The following is a 15,429-nucleotide window of genomic DNA, read 5'->3' on the forward strand; positions in this document are numbered from 1 at the left end:
GTAATTGTCAAATAGTTAGATAAAACTTGTATAGATTATCTAATAAGAAACATAAACCACATATTGACACTGAGGAAGCAAAACATGACACTGAAAGAGTATTGACAGTAACTCTACATGAGATGATGAAGAAGAAGCCGCAGAAGGCCAGACAAGGCATCCATGCTTCATATATTTGAAAAGAATACAATAGAACACGGTAGATGTGAATACTTTGTAACATGAGTCACAAAGAAGATTGATTACAAACAATTTTTTACATGTAAAACTGATGGTTAAATTAGAAACAGATGCAAAGACAAGGAAGCAGGCAAAAAAGTCACATGACATCCCTCGCAAGCCTCAATGGCTCATCACTTGAATGCACAAACTCAATGTTTGGTCGCTTTACGAGGTGATGATCTGCATCTTCCTCATCACTGTCCTCAATTGATGACGAAGAAAATGAATCGAACTCATCTTCTGAAATATAATATAGTCTTTTTTAGAAAAGTGATAGTTGATAATACTACATGGAAAAAGAAAGCTAATTTCAATTTGATCCATGCACCCCACATGAAACATAAATTTCAAGGACATTGCTTTAGTTGGTATTTCTGAGTAAAACTATTAATTCAGTCTTTCTTGCATTATGACACATTAAATTAACACAGATGAAACTTGAAAAATAGTAAAACAGTGGAATGATACAGAGAAGAAAAAGAACAATATGTAAATCTGGAATTGTACTTCACTAGAATGTTTCTAGTTGTTAGTCTTAAGTTCATAACTTTATGCTTCTTAAGGTACGGAAAACCAAATCAAAAGTGTTCAAACATGGCTGTTTCAAAGTACCAGCATTGAAAAAAAAAAAGCCTTTGTTTTTCGTTTGTAGGTCAGAGTGAGGTGTTTGGCACATGAGAATGTTTAGCAGTCATGGACAGCATGTCCAAGAAATAAGAATGACCAAATAAGTAAGTTCAAGTTCTTTGTTTTGCAATAAAAATTATTCTCTATGGTCAGACTATAAAAAAGAATACTTAATTGAATTTATATGTCAAAATCTTCAGAAGTTTATATCATTCATATCCACAAGATGAATCTACCTTAAAGTAATGAGAAACATAAGATATTTACCTCAAAAACTTAAAATGAGATCATTCTGAGCCAACATTTAGGTGGCACCAGTTGGTAATAAAAAAGTACAAGTAATATAAATGAATAGTTAATCACTGCAAACTTTTTTGAAAGATTAGTGTATTTGAAAGACCCTAATAGACTAACATATTATTTTTGTTCTCTTGAACTTTTTTTTTGCTATTTTGTGTATTGAAATTGCCCCATTCTCAGACTGGTCATAAGGACTTGATGATTATTGCATAAATAGTTGCAACAACAAAGAAAACCAAACTACGAAACACGCAATGATTCAAACTCACCAAAACAAGTTGGATGAGTTGGTAATTGTCCGACTGCTGAAACACGAATATTTTCTGGGATAATACAGCGAAAGAATGATCCTGAAACTTCCCAATCCCCAAATGAATCAATACCTACATATTTCCATGGAACCAGGGAGAATGTTTTGAAATAGATACTAACCTAATCTGGCAAGTCTATTCACCCATCCAGGAATAGACTTTCCGGTCAAATGCATGCAAACTTCATCTGTGAAATGATTGCAGTTTTTTATGATCAAATTGTAGGTGTCACCATGATATTTCCCCGCAAGGTCTTCAATAAGTATGCGGAACTCTGAGCGAGACATATCAGTGGTACCCAGCCACACAGAACGTCTGAAGATAAAACCAGGACAGCTTTTCGGTTCCACCTCAAATACTCCGCTAGACGGGTAATCATGTGCTCCAAATCCATACTCCTGTCCATGAACTACATGCAAAAGTATAATGAGCAAGCTATGGAAACAAAGAGCAGGATTAAACCAACATGCTATGAGACAATATCAAGCAGGACTTACAGGAAGATATAGTATCCACCATACTATAGTATCCACCATACTGATTAATTAATACAAGGGTCAAATAGGTTATTAGAACTTGTTTATTAGAACTTTTACCATCAAGAAAAATTCGGAACTATAGTATCCACCATACTGATTAATTAATACAAGGGTCAAATAGGTTAGTTCAAAAATATAGACAGAATTCTATTAAATTACGAGTCCATACCTGACTAGATGCCATTATAAAACCAAAAGAGTACCATGTATAACATGAGGGATAGAGAAGAAACCGAGATAGGGAACAAATAGAGCATATTGGTACCAAGATGATTGCACTAAGATTGTATTCAACAAAGTAACAAAAGCACAAGGTTTGCTCGGAGTTCCAAACAAATGGCAGTAAAAACACCAGAAATAATTACGGTGGACTTGGAAAGAATTTGCAGTGATCGTTGAGCAAAAGAGCACTAACGAACCAACTTGATAGGCAGATCAGATGTCCAAGTCAACCAAGGCCCAATTTTTCAACGAGAACATAAATATCAATTCCTACAAATTGATAGATTTGATAATTTTTCTTAGGGACAGTAAACCAACTAAACAATTTCATGGTTCCTAATTACTTAGATAATAGTTAAGCTATGCATTTACTTTGTATCAAAAAAAGCTTTTGATCCAAAGCTTTGTGATGAATACTTATTAGGATCTCCCTAGAAAATTGTTGAAACTAAAGAATAAGCAACTGTGTGATGAATGCTTCTTTCCTTTGACATTCATCAAATATCTTTGTTTGCTAAAACAGCATTAATCGAACATATTTTATAACCAGGAAGTACTTCTAGGTCAATTTAGCAGAGTCGCAAAGATTCACAGCGCGACAGGGAAGCAGGAAATATTTGTACAATTGGCGTTGCATGAATTAAACGATGAAAGAAATGAATCGAACCGAATTATGTCCTAATTCCTAAACTCCGACGAGATCTTGCGAGGATGATGACGCACCTTCGATCCCAGAGTGGAAGACTCCGAGCCCAAACCAGTACAGGTATTTGTTTATCGGTGTGAGATCATAAACATTCAAGTAGAGATGCGTCCTCCCGCACCCGTCTCTGCCCCCGTTGCGCAGACCCTTCTCGGAAGGAGATCCTGACAGCATGTTTATCCGACTCGGCAAACCAACATTAGGAACCCTAATTCCACATCTTCGACGCCTCAATTCGACGTCCCGGTTCCCAGAACCACGAAATTAGAGAGAGAGAGAGAGACGCTTCCGGGTTGGATTGGACAACAAGGAGGAGGAGGAGATGGGAGAGGAAAGGGGTCCGAACTGGGTTCCAACGTTCCCTGCCTTGATCCCCTGGCGCGATAATCGCAGGGAACAGCCTTTCACCCTGTCTCATTGCAACAACTATGGTTCCAACGTGGCGATAGATGATCTAAAGAAGCAGAACTCTGTTCCCTGCCTCGGGTGAGACAGGGGACACTTTCACTTCGTCCGGCCGGGCTCCCACGGAATCGGATTTCGGCGGATTAAAGGATTCGATGGCACCGCGATCAGACCGAGGGACGATGGATCGTATTCTCCCACGTGGACCGTTCACGCTGCGGGACCCACTCGTAGAATCTAACTAAACCCACCGAGTACTCTTACGATCACCCTAAAACTCATCTAATCAATGTGTTACATCGGGCCGAGCCGAGCCGCATCAGCCCTGACCTCTCGACCTTGCAGGGCCTCCTGGCCGCCGGTTCGACCCGCCCGCGCCGCAGGCTCCGTGTCACGCCGGACCGAACCGAGGGTCTGGTTCGGATTGGCACCCGGGCCTAACGCATGGCCGTGCAGGATGGATCGGACCGAGTCCATCAAGCGGTCTGGCTGAGGACAGTCCCAATGCGACCAAACTCAAATCCTTTGTTTCAGTTCAATTCCATTTCGTTTTTTCCTCTTTATAATATGTTGATTTGGAGTGTGTTTATCCTAAGATAAAAAATTATCAGAGTGCTTCACACGCACAAAGAAAACACTTTTCTCGTTGCTGTGTGGGATGACAGCAATGGTCAACTATTGCTAAATAACATTGTCAAAGTTAGCATATAATATATATAGTGACACTACAGATTCATGAATCTAATATATTTCATATTCTGTAGTTTTTGCTGAAAAAGTCACCTCCTTCTCAGGCTTTAAGAAAATAATAATAATATACAGTTGCGTTTTCTTGTTCACAGATTGAATCGAAAGCCTTGACATCCTCCTCCCCATCGCGTAATCTAGAAATAGAACAGTCAAAGCATCTGTGCCTTTTTGTTGTTCTCTTCTCCATTATGATTTCATGCCATACTTTGCTGCCATCAGCTAGCTTCCTTTATGAGGCAGTTGGGAGAGGATGAAGACAAGGGAAAGGAGACAGTGGGATATTGGATCTATGGGAACAAGTCAAATCCTACAGACTGTGGCTCCAATGCAACCACTTAATCTTCAGACTCTAGTGAAAGAATTCTAAAGGCTACTGCATTAACTCTGAGGAGATATATATATATATATATTTCCACAATGAAGAAAAGGGAACTCAGTGTTATCAACCCGCTCTCTTTAGGTGGCATCATGGCATGGTCAGTGCAGGAGCTAGGAGCAGGTAGAATATGAATGCATTGCTCTTGCAGCAAACAGATGAGCTACTTGTTACTGTAGAGAAATCAAAGGGGTTCCTTCAAGAAAAGAATACAAGTTGCCATTTGAGCTATTTGCATCTGTTTATGAGGGAAACATGGTGTGTCTCACTCATACACATCCTTCAGACTTTCTTGTGAAGAATCCAGATATGAAACCAATGAGCTTGTGGATTCAACATGTGAATTCAATCTTAACATTTTGGTTGGATTGGAGTTGGATACAGAATTTAGATATCCTCATACTCAAATTTCGAATCAAAATTTGGACATCAAGCTCTCAAATCTCTCATTCACCAAGATAATAGCTGGTTTCAATCAACCAAAAGAAGGAAAAAATGAAAAGCAAATTAGAAATAGAATACTACCACAAGCATAATTCCATTTGAGTGTATTTTAAGATGAAACTGTGCATGGCGTATAGGAAAATGAATAATGGATTCCAATCTAACATTTTTCATGTATCCTCCGAGCTACAGTAGTAGATGATGTACACAAGAACAACAACACTATGTAACCTGCCGTGATACCTCGACAAGCATGCTTATGTTTACATCCTTGTCAGACCATGCTATGTATCGTTTTGTTCTCCTTTGATTACTCTCTCTTTGTACGTCTTCTTTCCCGCTCCCAAGCAACGTGAAGCATCGCAGCGTTTGACCGGTCAACTCTCAGATCACCAGGAGCTGCGCGAACCCCAGTGGTGGATGCGGAGATAGCGGCGACAGCGGCGGCACGTTGAACAGCCCCTCCGTGTCCGCCTCCTCGCCGTCCCACACGCTGCTCCAGCTCGACGGCGACAAGGGGACGCACCCTGGCTCCACAACCTCAGACTCCGGCGAGCTCTCCTTCTTGATCCCTCTCGCCGGTACCGCCGCCTCTCTCTTTCTCTTTCCGGCCTCAGGCGGCGCAGGAGGAGCGGTGGCCCAGCGGCCGGAGCACCCGACATCGTTGGGGAAGTTGAGGATGGCCTTGCGGCCGCGCATCCGGTAGGCAGCGCGGTCGTACGCCCGGGCGGCGTCCACGGCGGTGTCGAAGGTCCCGAGCCAGACCCTGGACCCCCGACGGTTGGGATCGCGGATCTCCGCCGCGAACTTGCCCCACGGCCGCCGCCGGACCCCGCGGTACCGCCTCCCGTCGCCCCGGTTCGCCGTGGGCGGCACATCAGCCCAGTCGAGCGGGCGCGCGAGGGGGAGGGCGACGGTGAGGGAAGGTCGGGCGAAGGGGATCGGCGGGGGCAGGACGGATGACGGGGGAGTGGGCGGGAGGTCGGCGAGGAGGTGGTCGCGGATGAGGTCGAGGGTGGGGTCCCTGCCGCGGCCGTTCGACGCCGCCATGAGTCGGATAGAGGATGAGAAGACAAGAGCGAGAGGCTGGTGATGGCGGTGGAAGATAGGTGGGTGGAAGAGCAGTCGTCGTCGTTACTTATAGATCGCCAATTACAAGGCCATGGTGCTTCCTCGAAGCCGCACGGCGGGAGTCCATCCGTGGATTCGGAGTGGCAGGGGTCGTTGCTCGGTCTCATACAATGTCGTGTCGACGCCGGGAAAGCGAAGTGCGAATCGAAAAGGTACGCTAAGGCGACGTCTGCGCGCCCATCGAACGCCCGCCGCCACGTCCTCCAGTCGCGGCCGAAGTCGTACCAAATTGATCAAAAAAGAAAATATAATTCCGATACGCAACTGAAAATTATTTATAAAATAGGGGAAATTAAATTAATTTGGCAGCAATTTATTATTATTCTAAGCAACTGAAAATTATTTATAAAATAGGGGAAATTAAATTAATTTGGCAGCAACTAATTGTTATTCTAAGCAACCCCACTATGTTTGCATGGGTTCTCCTCAATCATGCAACGTTTGAAGAGCATGCGTTCACATACACTTTCCATTTACTCCACCGACTGCACAATTGAAGTGTATGCGTTCACAACACGGTTGACTTTGTTGATCTTCACAACAATAAATGAGTGCCCACGAAATCTCACTGCTTCAACGTAGTCAATGGATTTGGTTCGGCGCATTCAATTTAACTGCATCGAGCTAAGAGAGCCGTCAAAGCTTTCGTCTCCTCCGCTTCATACCTGCGGCGACGTTTGACGGTGGCCGAGTCGAGAGACGATGAGGAGGGCTTGACTCGTCGCCGGGTCAGACTCATCATCTCTGCATCGCAACCACCGTGCGGACTCGCCATCGTGTTTGCTAATCCTTCATCTTATTGCCTAAATGATCCCATAGTTCTATCATTTCCCCATTGTTCTCTCTTCCATCATCTTCCTTCCTTGTTTCATGTCCATGGTCCATAGTACCCACAGGGCTACTCACCTATGCAACTTGCAGACTGTCGACAAGAATACTATCGTTTGGCTCCTACTACCTCAGATTGAGATCTCCAATCCCCCATGCGCGAGAGTGTCCACCCAATTCGAGAGGAAAAAGCCATTTTGGATAAGACCAAGGTTGTAAATATCCACTTTCCTACTCTCTCTTCATCTTCATCATATTTTAAGCCCATCATTTGTTACCCAAACGATTTAACGTAATATATGTTATTATCATGACAGCATATGCTTGAATTCACCATATGAATTTTTTGAACAACGTCTCTTCTTTCGCTCTGTAAAGCCATCTCCGGCTCCCGCCACATCCCAACACCAGAAAGCAGAGGAAGTCTCGCCTGCGACCACGCGCGCCCAGATGTGTAGCCCCGAGGCCGAGCTCGCCCTCCTAGACTCCATCCGCCGCCATCTACCCGGCGACCCCGAACCTGGCCCCTACCACTCCTGCTACCCCGCGCCGGCCTGCCACCGGAGCTGCAGCTTTGGACGCCTCGTCGCCGACCAGTGGTCCGACGGCCTCCCCTTCCGCCTCGACGACCCTGACGATATGGTCGTCTACGACGCCCTCGCCGACGCCTTCCGCCACGGATGGACGCCCTCTTCGGCCGTACCCGTCACTGTTGGCGAGACCCTGGCGGTGAGTGCGGCGCCGGCTCCGGGGAGGCAGTACCGGGGGGTGCGGCGGCGGCCGTGGGGGAAGTTCGCGGCGGAGATACGGGACCCGGCCAGGAACGGGGCCAGGGTGTGGCTGGGGACGTTCGGCTCCGCGGAGGACGCCGCCCTCGCCTACGACCGCGCCGCCTTCAGGATGCGCGGCTCCCGCGCGCTGCTCAACTACCCACTGCGGGTCGGGTCGGCGGAGGCCGCGCCGGACTCTATCACTCCTCCTCTCCTGATAACTCTCCCTCAGAAAAGACCTCGTCCAAGAGGAGGAAGAAAGGGGCGGCGGCGGCCATCATAACGTCGTCTTCTCCAGCTTCGTCCCTCGGTTCGGTTCCGGTATCAGTTAAGGCACATGTCGGCAATCTCTTGGTGAGCTAAGAAGATGGCAATAGTAGAAGGATGTGTGGATGAAGCCTCGTGGAAATGTGTTCTTTGCGAAGTAGAATAAACGCGAATGCCATGAGTTGATGGCTGTGTTTGATTTGCTGTTCATTGTTCTTTCTTTCTCTTTTTCCGTGCAAAAACATTATAGCAAATCAACCATCTTTGTTCATCGATTTTAGATTTTTAGTGTCATCATGTTTGATCTTAATACCAGTAAATAGCATTGTGATCTTATCTATGTTCCCTTTGTTCTGTTAAGTAACATCCAACAAGTGGCGGATATGCGATCCAAAGTTCAGAGAAGCCGGGGGACAAGAGCTCCCCTGGCCACTGATCAGATCCGCCCATGCAACAAATGGATTCCAGCATACCAAGACAAGAACCAGCATGTTGGATATGGTAAAGAGATGACATGCCACCAGCTCTGGCCTGTGTGCTTTCCTCTCCTCTCTTCCCAAGTGAGTTAGTGAAAGGCTTCGATTTTGATACTGTGGCACATCAGCTGGCCCACAAACAACTCGAGATTGTTGTTGACCAAAGGATAGCAGCATAAACTTTGCTTTTGATGTCGCACAACTTCATCATCTTAATCATGATTTTTCTAGCTCAGAAACAATTCAAAATTTTTGTGCTGATTTGGAGAAACATTATCTTAAGCCACTTGGATCTGAACACTGTGTAACCTTAGAACAGCTCCTAAGAGAGTAGCAGCATGTGCAGTATTTGGCCTACAAGTGGCAGTTAGATAGTAATCTTGTCAATACTGCTGCCTCAAGAACTGAGTAGAGCCCACACTGAGATATAGTCCTATAATCATCCTAAGTTACCAGATTTCAGATACTAATCTTGTCAACCATGCCTCAAGATCTGAGTAGAGCCCACCCTGAGATATAGTCCTATAATCATCCTAAGATACCAGATTTCTTTCTTATCCAGACCACATCTTATGGTAGGAACCTATAGCTTCTGCAGTAGCCATTCATGCTACTGTAGTACTTGGCAACTTGGATGTAACAGCTATCCCACCCTAGCAAAAGAACAATGCTTCGATGAGATTTCCATTCCATGGTCAGCACTGGAACAATGGGCAGAAGTAGCTTGGGTCAAAGAAGATGGACATGGTCCCAAGTCTTGAACTGCAGGTTCCATGTTCATCTTCCCTTTCTGAGCATGGCCAGTTTAGGAAGACGAGGGAGAAGGGCAAGCATGCAGAAGTCTTGTGTGGGATTTTGTGACCTCAGACCTTGATACTAAGATCTTCTTTGAAGCTCCATACAGAAGACTCAAGAGTTTTCTCATGTTATGGCACAGGATATTGTGGAGGCGGAAGAAAGCAAATCAATCACTGTAACAGAAGGCTTGACCGCAGCAGAGCTCCGATGTCGCCGTCCTCGTCACCTCTTATCACACCGAATGGTGGAGACCATGTTGTCCATCAGTCAAGTTGGGCCAGTTCGGATCCGGGTTACTCTTGCTCCGGATCCGATAAATATTGCGGCTGCCACCTTTATCCAAATCGAGCATGCAAATCTTACGTGGCAGCGAGGGAAGTGGGAGTCAACGTCCACGATCGAACAGAGTCAAAGAAAGATCAGCCTCCAAGTCCCGACTGCCACCATTATGTGCAAGCATGCATCGAGCACTGACACGGCACCTCTTTTGGTGGATCACTTCTCATGAGACTGCGACAGCGGCAGCATGCGTCACCACCACCACCTCAAGATATGGATCACATCCATCCCCAATTCCCCCATCCCAGGGCTAGCTGAGGCAGGATGCGTCCGGACACTGTGAGCGGAGAAGCATCAGGAAGAAACACGGGAAGAGCCAGATGAATTGCCGTCATCTCTAACCTGATAAGGTGGCGGTGGTGGAAGTTTGACGATGGAATACATCGACATGCAAAATATCCAAACATTCGGTGTCATATGGATTCACACATCCACCTATAAATACCACACCATGGCACACACAGGAAGTAAGCAGGTAACTTCAGATGGCCATCCTCTTCCTCTTCTTCCTGCTTGCTTTCCCGTTCTCGGTTTCCTCCTTCCCGGGTAAGATGGAAGGTGCAGCCGACGCGGACACGCCCCCCGACGCCGGGGGTGGTGGTGGTGCTCATGGTGGCGGCAGCGGCTCCGGGCCCGGTGGCAGCTGGGACTACAGCTGGGCGTGGGGGTCCAGCCCCGGGAAGGGGTGGGGATATGGCTCCGGCCATAGCCAAACTCCGGGGGGGAACGGGGAGGGTTCCGGGTATGGATTCGGGTACGGGACTGGATCGGGATCAGGATCAGGATCGTCATCCGGCTACGGCTACGGCTACGGCGCCGGCAGCAGCAGCAGCGGCAGCGGCAGCGAGGGCGAGCCGGAGAGAGGAGCGTACGGCTATGGCGCCGGCTCTGGAGGACAGGGTGGTGGCTATGGTGCAGGCGGTGGCGGCAGCGACGGCGGTTGGAGCTTCCGCGGCGGCCGGCCGCCGCAGTACTGGGATCACAACTGTTGTTAGGGACCCATGTCCTGAGAATACACGAACGTTTCCTTCTTCATCAGATGCTCTGAGTGTTGACCAGCAGTGTGTGTTCCGATGGAGATAGCAACATGCACTAACAATAAGCAAAGTGGGAGGAAAGAAGGTTGGTTAAATGAGAAGCATGATGTCTAGATGTGAAGACATGTTGTTGTTAGTAGAGGAGCAAGTCAACGCCATCTCATTTGTTGTTGACTTGTGAGAGCCACTTAATTAATGATTGGTCCACAAACCCAGAAAAAAACATGCTAATTAGAATCTATTCTAATTATTTTATGTATCTTAATCACTCAGATTACAAAAGCACAACCTCACAAAAGACAATTCTTCAGGATAAATGTTAACAAGCTAGAAAGTATTGCATAATACTTGGTATAATGTTACAGCAAATTATTTTGGGAGAGTACTGTTAGACTTGAAGTGATAGAATCCGTCTCATATCTCATTTTAAGCATTGGCACGGCTCAAAATTAATATATTCACATCCAAATGGTGCAAGGCACATGTCTTGTATGAATGACAAAGATGTTGTAATTAAAGACTTTTCTTGTTTATAAGAAATAGATATATCGAGTCATTCTAAGAACGAGGCAATTTTCTAATAAGCTAGCACGTTAAAGTATAAATAATGCACGCGTAGATGCATATGCATCTCTCTTCTCTCTCTCTCTCTCTATTTACATATGTAACTCTTCTAACGAACAATTAATTTGGGCTAATTATATATTATCTCATATAGTTATTTATCTTCGATATTTCCATCTCCAACTAATTTATAACTAAGTTAGACTTATTATATATTATCATGTAGTTAGTTACCTTTAGTATTTCGATCTCTGTATTTTAAATACTTATATTAACATCCCTATAATTATAAAATTTATTTATTTAGTTATTGATTTTATCAATAAAAATATAAATAATAAATAAAAATAATAATTTTAATGTTTCAGCAAACGATGACATCGTTGAGTCGCGAGGAACTATTGTGGATGAGAAGAGTGACGATGAGAAGTAAAAGCCGTTATACATCTGCGTCGATGCTAACGTAGTTATAGATCAACATCGCTCGATATCTACAACGATGGCTCTTTCGCGACTTAGTAATTGTGTTGATGTTGATGCAAATGCAAAGTGACACCGCTCAACATTTGCATTGGTGGCCCTTTTATCGCTCAATAATTACGTTGACGTTGATGCAAATGTCGAGCGATCCTTTCATTGCATGCAACTATAATGACATCGACACAAATGCAGAACAACCCTCAACTCTCGTTGTCACTCTCTTTATCCACGATAATCACTCGTGGTCATCGACGATGTCATCATCCACCACCATCGACGTTATCCGTCAAAAAATTAACATTATTTTTTTACCATTTGTTTTCGTGTTTCGATTGATAAAACTGACGACAAATGAACCTAAATGTTTTACTTTCGTAACTATAGGAAGATGAATGTAACTTTTTAAAATTTAGACTTGATGTAGGAGTAAAATCTAAATATATAATGCTAAGTATGAATGAAGAACGAATATTATATAAATAATTTTAATTAATCATACATGATGCTATTATATGTAAATGAGAAAAAGGAAATATAGGAATATGATGATAAATGATTTGATTGAGATGATAAGTAATTCTAAAAATTTAAAATTGCCAAACTAATATACTGTGAAAGAACATAGAGAAACACACACTGAATCATCTCACCATCTCAGACCACAAGCTGAGATCCAACCCCAAGGCAATGGAGTACCCCACACACAAGCCAGATGCACCAAGTGTGGATCACAAACTTGAGTGCCATGTGGGGATAACATGTTGGGAGAGAGCTCACATGGCCATCTTCTTTCCTTCATTGTTTAGCCAAGTGCCATGGATCCAAATCCATGCTTTCTCCCCCACTAGACCATGCACTTTTGGTGCAGCATTTGAGGGGCACACTTGCTCTCTGCACACACACAAAAAATTAGCAGGATGTCAACCTACAAATGGCTTCAGAGAATAGAATAGACCATAGCATATCCAAATCCCAATGTCTCACAGCTATCACCCTTGCTGTAGTGGTTGACACAATGTAACATGCACCTAGAGGCCATGGCTCCATCTACTTCAAATCATGCCAACCATGAACCTGTAGGTGACCATGCAACAGTAACTCAGATCTGAATTCAGCAGGTGGTGAAGAAGATGTATTCATGCTCTGACAACAAGGAACCAAATTCTGTACACGCCATTGCCAAAGTGAAGAAGGATAGAGGACAAAGGTTATAGCCACAGATTGATTGAAACTACACTATGTGCCAAAGAATATTAGCTGAACGGCTCCTTGCTTCTGCTGGCGGCTGCTGGATTCATCCTCTGTCAAGCAGCAATGCAGGTTTGTGGAAGGAGGGGGGGGAGGAGGTGACTGCAGGTACAGTTCCCTCTGGAGAATTGAGCAGTAGGAGCTGAAGATGGCAGGAGTTACGTTCAACTCGAAGCCGATGCTGAACAAGAAGTCGATTTCTAGGTGGTTCATTTCCATCAAGCTAATCCCTCCGACCTTTGCAAAGTATGCATTGTTGTAGCATCTGCACACATATGCAGAGAAACAATCATTTGCAGCGAGCATGATAGAGAAGCCAAAGCAAGTGAAGGATGAACTGTTAGGTGCATGTCAATTGCCAACAAGAACTAAAAAAGAAGCTTCAACATAAGGATCAATGCAAGAACTTCTGGTTGGCTTGCAATGTAAGGTGTGATGTTTCACTTGAATTCCATTTCATGAAAATGCCAATGGCCTTCATTTAGGTGGTCCTGATGAAAACTTCCTTTCTTCATGTAATATTCTGTGATGGCAACTGCTATTTGGCAGCTGCTACTGTAGAAGTTGGCAGATCCAAGCCATACCATCAGAGCTATCAAATCTAACAACAGACATGATCTTGACTGAAGACTGACCAAAGAAAGCAAAATTAGATCTACATAAGAATCAACCTGTCAGAAGTGAGGTGATCTATTACAAGAGGAGGAACTTGTGATGCTAGTCAATGGAATTAGAATCATGCAAGAATTCGGCAAGACATAGCAGCTTTGGAAGAATCTAATAGCTTCTGCAAGAAAGAGGAGGAGAAACTTCATCATCTCCCCAAATCACAGAGCAAGAACGCCTGCGAACAACACTAATTGGATCGCTTCAAGCATCAGTGAATCCATTCACCAAGCTCTTCATGCGAAACTAAGGACAGGAATCGGCTCAACGTAGAAGTACCACTTACATGTCGTCCATGAATTTGACGGCGGTGAGGACGCTGGTGATGAGGAAGCGGTGGACGTTGAGCGAGTCGAACGACGCGGCCGGGTGGCGCCGCGCGAAGCGGTCGAGGTAGATGTAGGCGACGACGTAGCACGCGGGGCTGCAGCCGGCGTACCGGAAGATGCGCTCCAGGTAGCCGCGCACCGATATGGCCGGCCTGGCCAGCCCGCGGAAGGCCGACGCGAGGTGGCGCGGCGACACGGGGCGGCCGGCTGCGTCGTTGCGCTCCGCCACCCGCGCGAGGATGGCGGACAGCACGGAGACCACTCCGGGGACTGCATGGGCCTCCTCCACCAGCTCCGCCATTGGAGCCTCTCTTGGGACAGACAAGTCCATGTCCTTATATATATATATATATATATATATATATATATATATATATGGAGAGAGAGAGAGAGAGAGAGATGAGATCGTTTTGACTCACCGAGCGATCCAAATCCATGTGAAGGTGTTTGGTTTGGCAGATAGATTCTTGGAAGACAGAACATGACAGGGTTACTACGAGGAATTACTACAAGATTTGCTGTAATCTAACTATTGAGTTCAACTAAATTCTGTGACAGGCTCAACTTCACCACTGAATCAGTACAAGGAGAGAGACAGGTGGTTTACATTTGGAATCATTTCTTTCCTTTCACCAACCAACAAAAGATTGAAAAGGAGCCCCAGATCATATCATATCATATCTTAAGCCCTTGTCTTCAGTAGGGAGCAGAGTCTGTGATCTCAGGGTTGGGCTGCATGAGAAAGGCAAATGATGGAAGAGTTGAAGGGCAAGACAGTACAGCACAAGTCTGGTAGGATGTAACTCTTACTTGTTGATTTGAATTGCTTAACCAAAGCCAACAGCAGCAGACTTGCTTCGGAATGGATCATGAACTCATGCTTGCAAGATAGATTATGATGACAAGGTGGCAAAGAAGCATGGCACAGTACATAAAGCTTGCAAGGATGAGTTGTCCTTGTCCTTTGCTGTCGAAGTGGGTAGATGAGCTCATAAAACCCCCAAGATTAGAAGAAGAGATGGCACAAACATGAATCCCACCATGTGGTGAATGTCTCTGTTTTCTTTCTTTCCTTCTCCCTTGTGATGAATGTCCTTTTTTATGATTCATAAATCTGTTTCTGCAAATTGAATGGCCTCATTTAAAGGTTGAAATCTCCTCCAATATGTTTGATGATTGAATTAATGACATAGGTTTGAGGTCTATTCTTTTCGAAGAGAGCTGAGATGTTGAAGGTCTCTCCTGTAATGAGGGCTCAAGATTGGCCAACAGTGAATCAGACACCTTTATATCTGCCTCAAAGATTCTTCAACCTTCACCTGCATCCTACTTAATCTTGATTGTTCATAAGGTCGAACAGTTCTCTCTCTAAGTTCAAATTCAAAGTTCCACTTGCTTGATGCCATGTTGTCACACCCAATACCACCAAAATCACAGCCATGCAACAAGTTGCTTTTGCCAATCGAAACAGTTTTGTCTTTATGAGGAGTCCATCGTGGTACATCAGCCAAATGAAATCCTAATCCTTCCAATATACCAATTAACTCTAATACCAGTGTCAGATGAGAAATCTGCCTTCACTCCAGTGTGTTCATCT

General features: G+C 44.8%; 5 protein-coding genes across 10 annotated transcripts; 2 read left to right on the forward strand and 3 right to left on the reverse strand.

Moving 5' to 3' along the window:
* Nucleotides 1–123: 123 nt before the first annotated feature.
* Nucleotides 124–3,256, reverse strand: LOC103984467 (deSI-like protein At4g17486). 6 transcript variants are annotated; one of them, XM_018826729.2, is made up of 4 exons: nt 2,945–3,256; nt 1,582–1,869; nt 1,419–1,499; nt 124–459 (listed from the first exon to the last, which is right to left on the reverse strand). In XM_018826729.2, the coding sequence occupies exons 1-4, from the start codon at nt 3,096–3,098 to the stop codon at nt 320–322; spliced, it is 663 nt and encodes a 220-aa protein (XP_018682274.2). In that variant the 5' UTR covers nt 3,099–3,256; the 3' UTR covers nt 124–319. The 6 variants fall into 6 exon arrangements, with proteins under 6 accessions (XP_018682274.2, XP_018682273.2, XP_009400240.2 ...); XM_018826728.2 differs by having other exon boundaries at nt 1,419–1,505; XM_009401965.3 differs by having other exon boundaries at nt 124–462; nt 2,945–3,250.
* Nucleotides 3,257–4,944: 1,688 nt separating this feature from the next.
* LOC135612369 (ethylene-responsive transcription factor 5-like) lies at nt 4,945–6,113 on the reverse strand. Its single transcript, XM_065108569.1, has one exon. It carries the CDS (start codon nt 5,947–5,949, stop codon nt 5,284–5,286), a length of 666 nt encoding a protein of 221 aa, XP_064964641.1. The 5' UTR covers nt 5,950–6,113; the 3' UTR covers nt 4,945–5,283.
* A 584-nt stretch (nt 6,114–6,697) lies between these two features.
* LOC103984756 (ethylene-responsive transcription factor 2-like) lies at nt 6,698–8,170 on the forward strand. Its single transcript, XM_065107330.1, has 2 exons — nt 6,698–7,070; nt 7,176–8,170. Exons 1-2 carry the CDS (start codon nt 6,901–6,903, stop codon nt 7,909–7,911), a joined length of 906 nt encoding a protein of 301 aa, XP_064963402.1. The 5' UTR covers nt 6,698–6,900; the 3' UTR covers nt 7,912–8,170.
* Nucleotides 8,171–9,787: 1,617 nt separating this feature from the next.
* Nucleotides 9,788–10,719, forward strand: LOC103984755 (glycine-rich protein DOT1-like). Its single transcript, XM_009402316.3, has one exon. The coding sequence runs from the start codon at nt 9,994–9,996 to the stop codon at nt 10,501–10,503; it is 510 nt and encodes a 169-aa protein (XP_009400591.2). The 5' UTR covers nt 9,788–9,993; the 3' UTR covers nt 10,504–10,719.
* Nucleotides 10,720–12,691: 1,972 nt separating this feature from the next.
* On the reverse strand, nt 12,692–14,163 carry LOC135611688 (cyclin-P4-1-like). Its single transcript, XM_065107331.1, has 2 exons — nt 13,790–14,163; nt 12,692–13,102 (listed from the first exon to the last, which is right to left on the reverse strand). The coding sequence occupies exons 1-2, from the start codon at nt 14,161–14,163 to the stop codon at nt 12,826–12,828; spliced, it is 651 nt and encodes a 216-aa protein (XP_064963403.1). The 3' UTR covers nt 12,692–12,825.
* Nucleotides 14,164–15,429: the final 1,266 nt, after the last annotated feature.

Source organism: Musa acuminata, chromosome BXJ2-5 (genome assembly GCF_036884655.1).
Source record: "Musa acuminata AAA Group cultivar baxijiao chromosome BXJ2-5, Cavendish_Baxijiao_AAA, whole genome shotgun sequence".
In the NCBI taxonomy this organism is placed as follows: Eukaryota; Viridiplantae; Streptophyta; class Magnoliopsida; order Zingiberales; family Musaceae; genus Musa; species Musa acuminata.

Bases quoted from the DNA above. Each gene is read 5' to 3' on its own strand.
- LOC135611688 (XM_065107331.1), bottom strand. From the start codon at position 14,163: ATGGACTTGTCTGTCCCAAGAGAGGCTCCAATGGCGGAGCTGGTGGAG. The intron at 13,103-13,789 runs GTAAGTGGTACT...ATATGTGTGCAG, and splicing joins GTCAAATTCATGGACGACAT to ATGCTACAACAATGCATACT.
- LOC103984755 (XM_009402316.3), top strand. From the start codon at position 9,994: ATGGCCATCCTCTTCCTCTTCTTCCTGCTTGCTTTCCCGTTCTCGGTT.
- LOC103984467 (XM_009401964.3), bottom strand. From the start codon at position 3,098: ATGCTGTCAGGATCTCCTTCCGAGAAGGGTCTGCGCAACGGGGGCAGA. The intron at 1,870-2,944 runs GTGCGTCATCAT...TTTTGCATGTAG, and splicing joins CTTCCACTCTGGGATCGAAG to TTCATGGACAGGAGTATGGA. The intron at 463-1,418 runs GTGAGTTTGAAT...ATTATATTTCAG, and splicing joins AACTCATCCAACTTGTTTTG to AAGATGAGTTCGATTCATTT.
- LOC103984756 (XM_065107330.1), top strand. From the start codon at position 6,901: ATGTCCATGGTCCATAGTACCCACAGGGCTACTCACCTATGCAACTTG. The intron at 7,071-7,175 runs GTTGTAAATATC...TTATCATGACAG, and splicing joins CCATTTTGGATAAGACCAAG to CATATGCTTGAATTCACCAT.
- LOC135612369 (XM_065108569.1), bottom strand. From the start codon at position 5,949: ATGGCGGCGTCGAACGGCCGCGGCAGGGACCCCACCCTCGACCTCATC.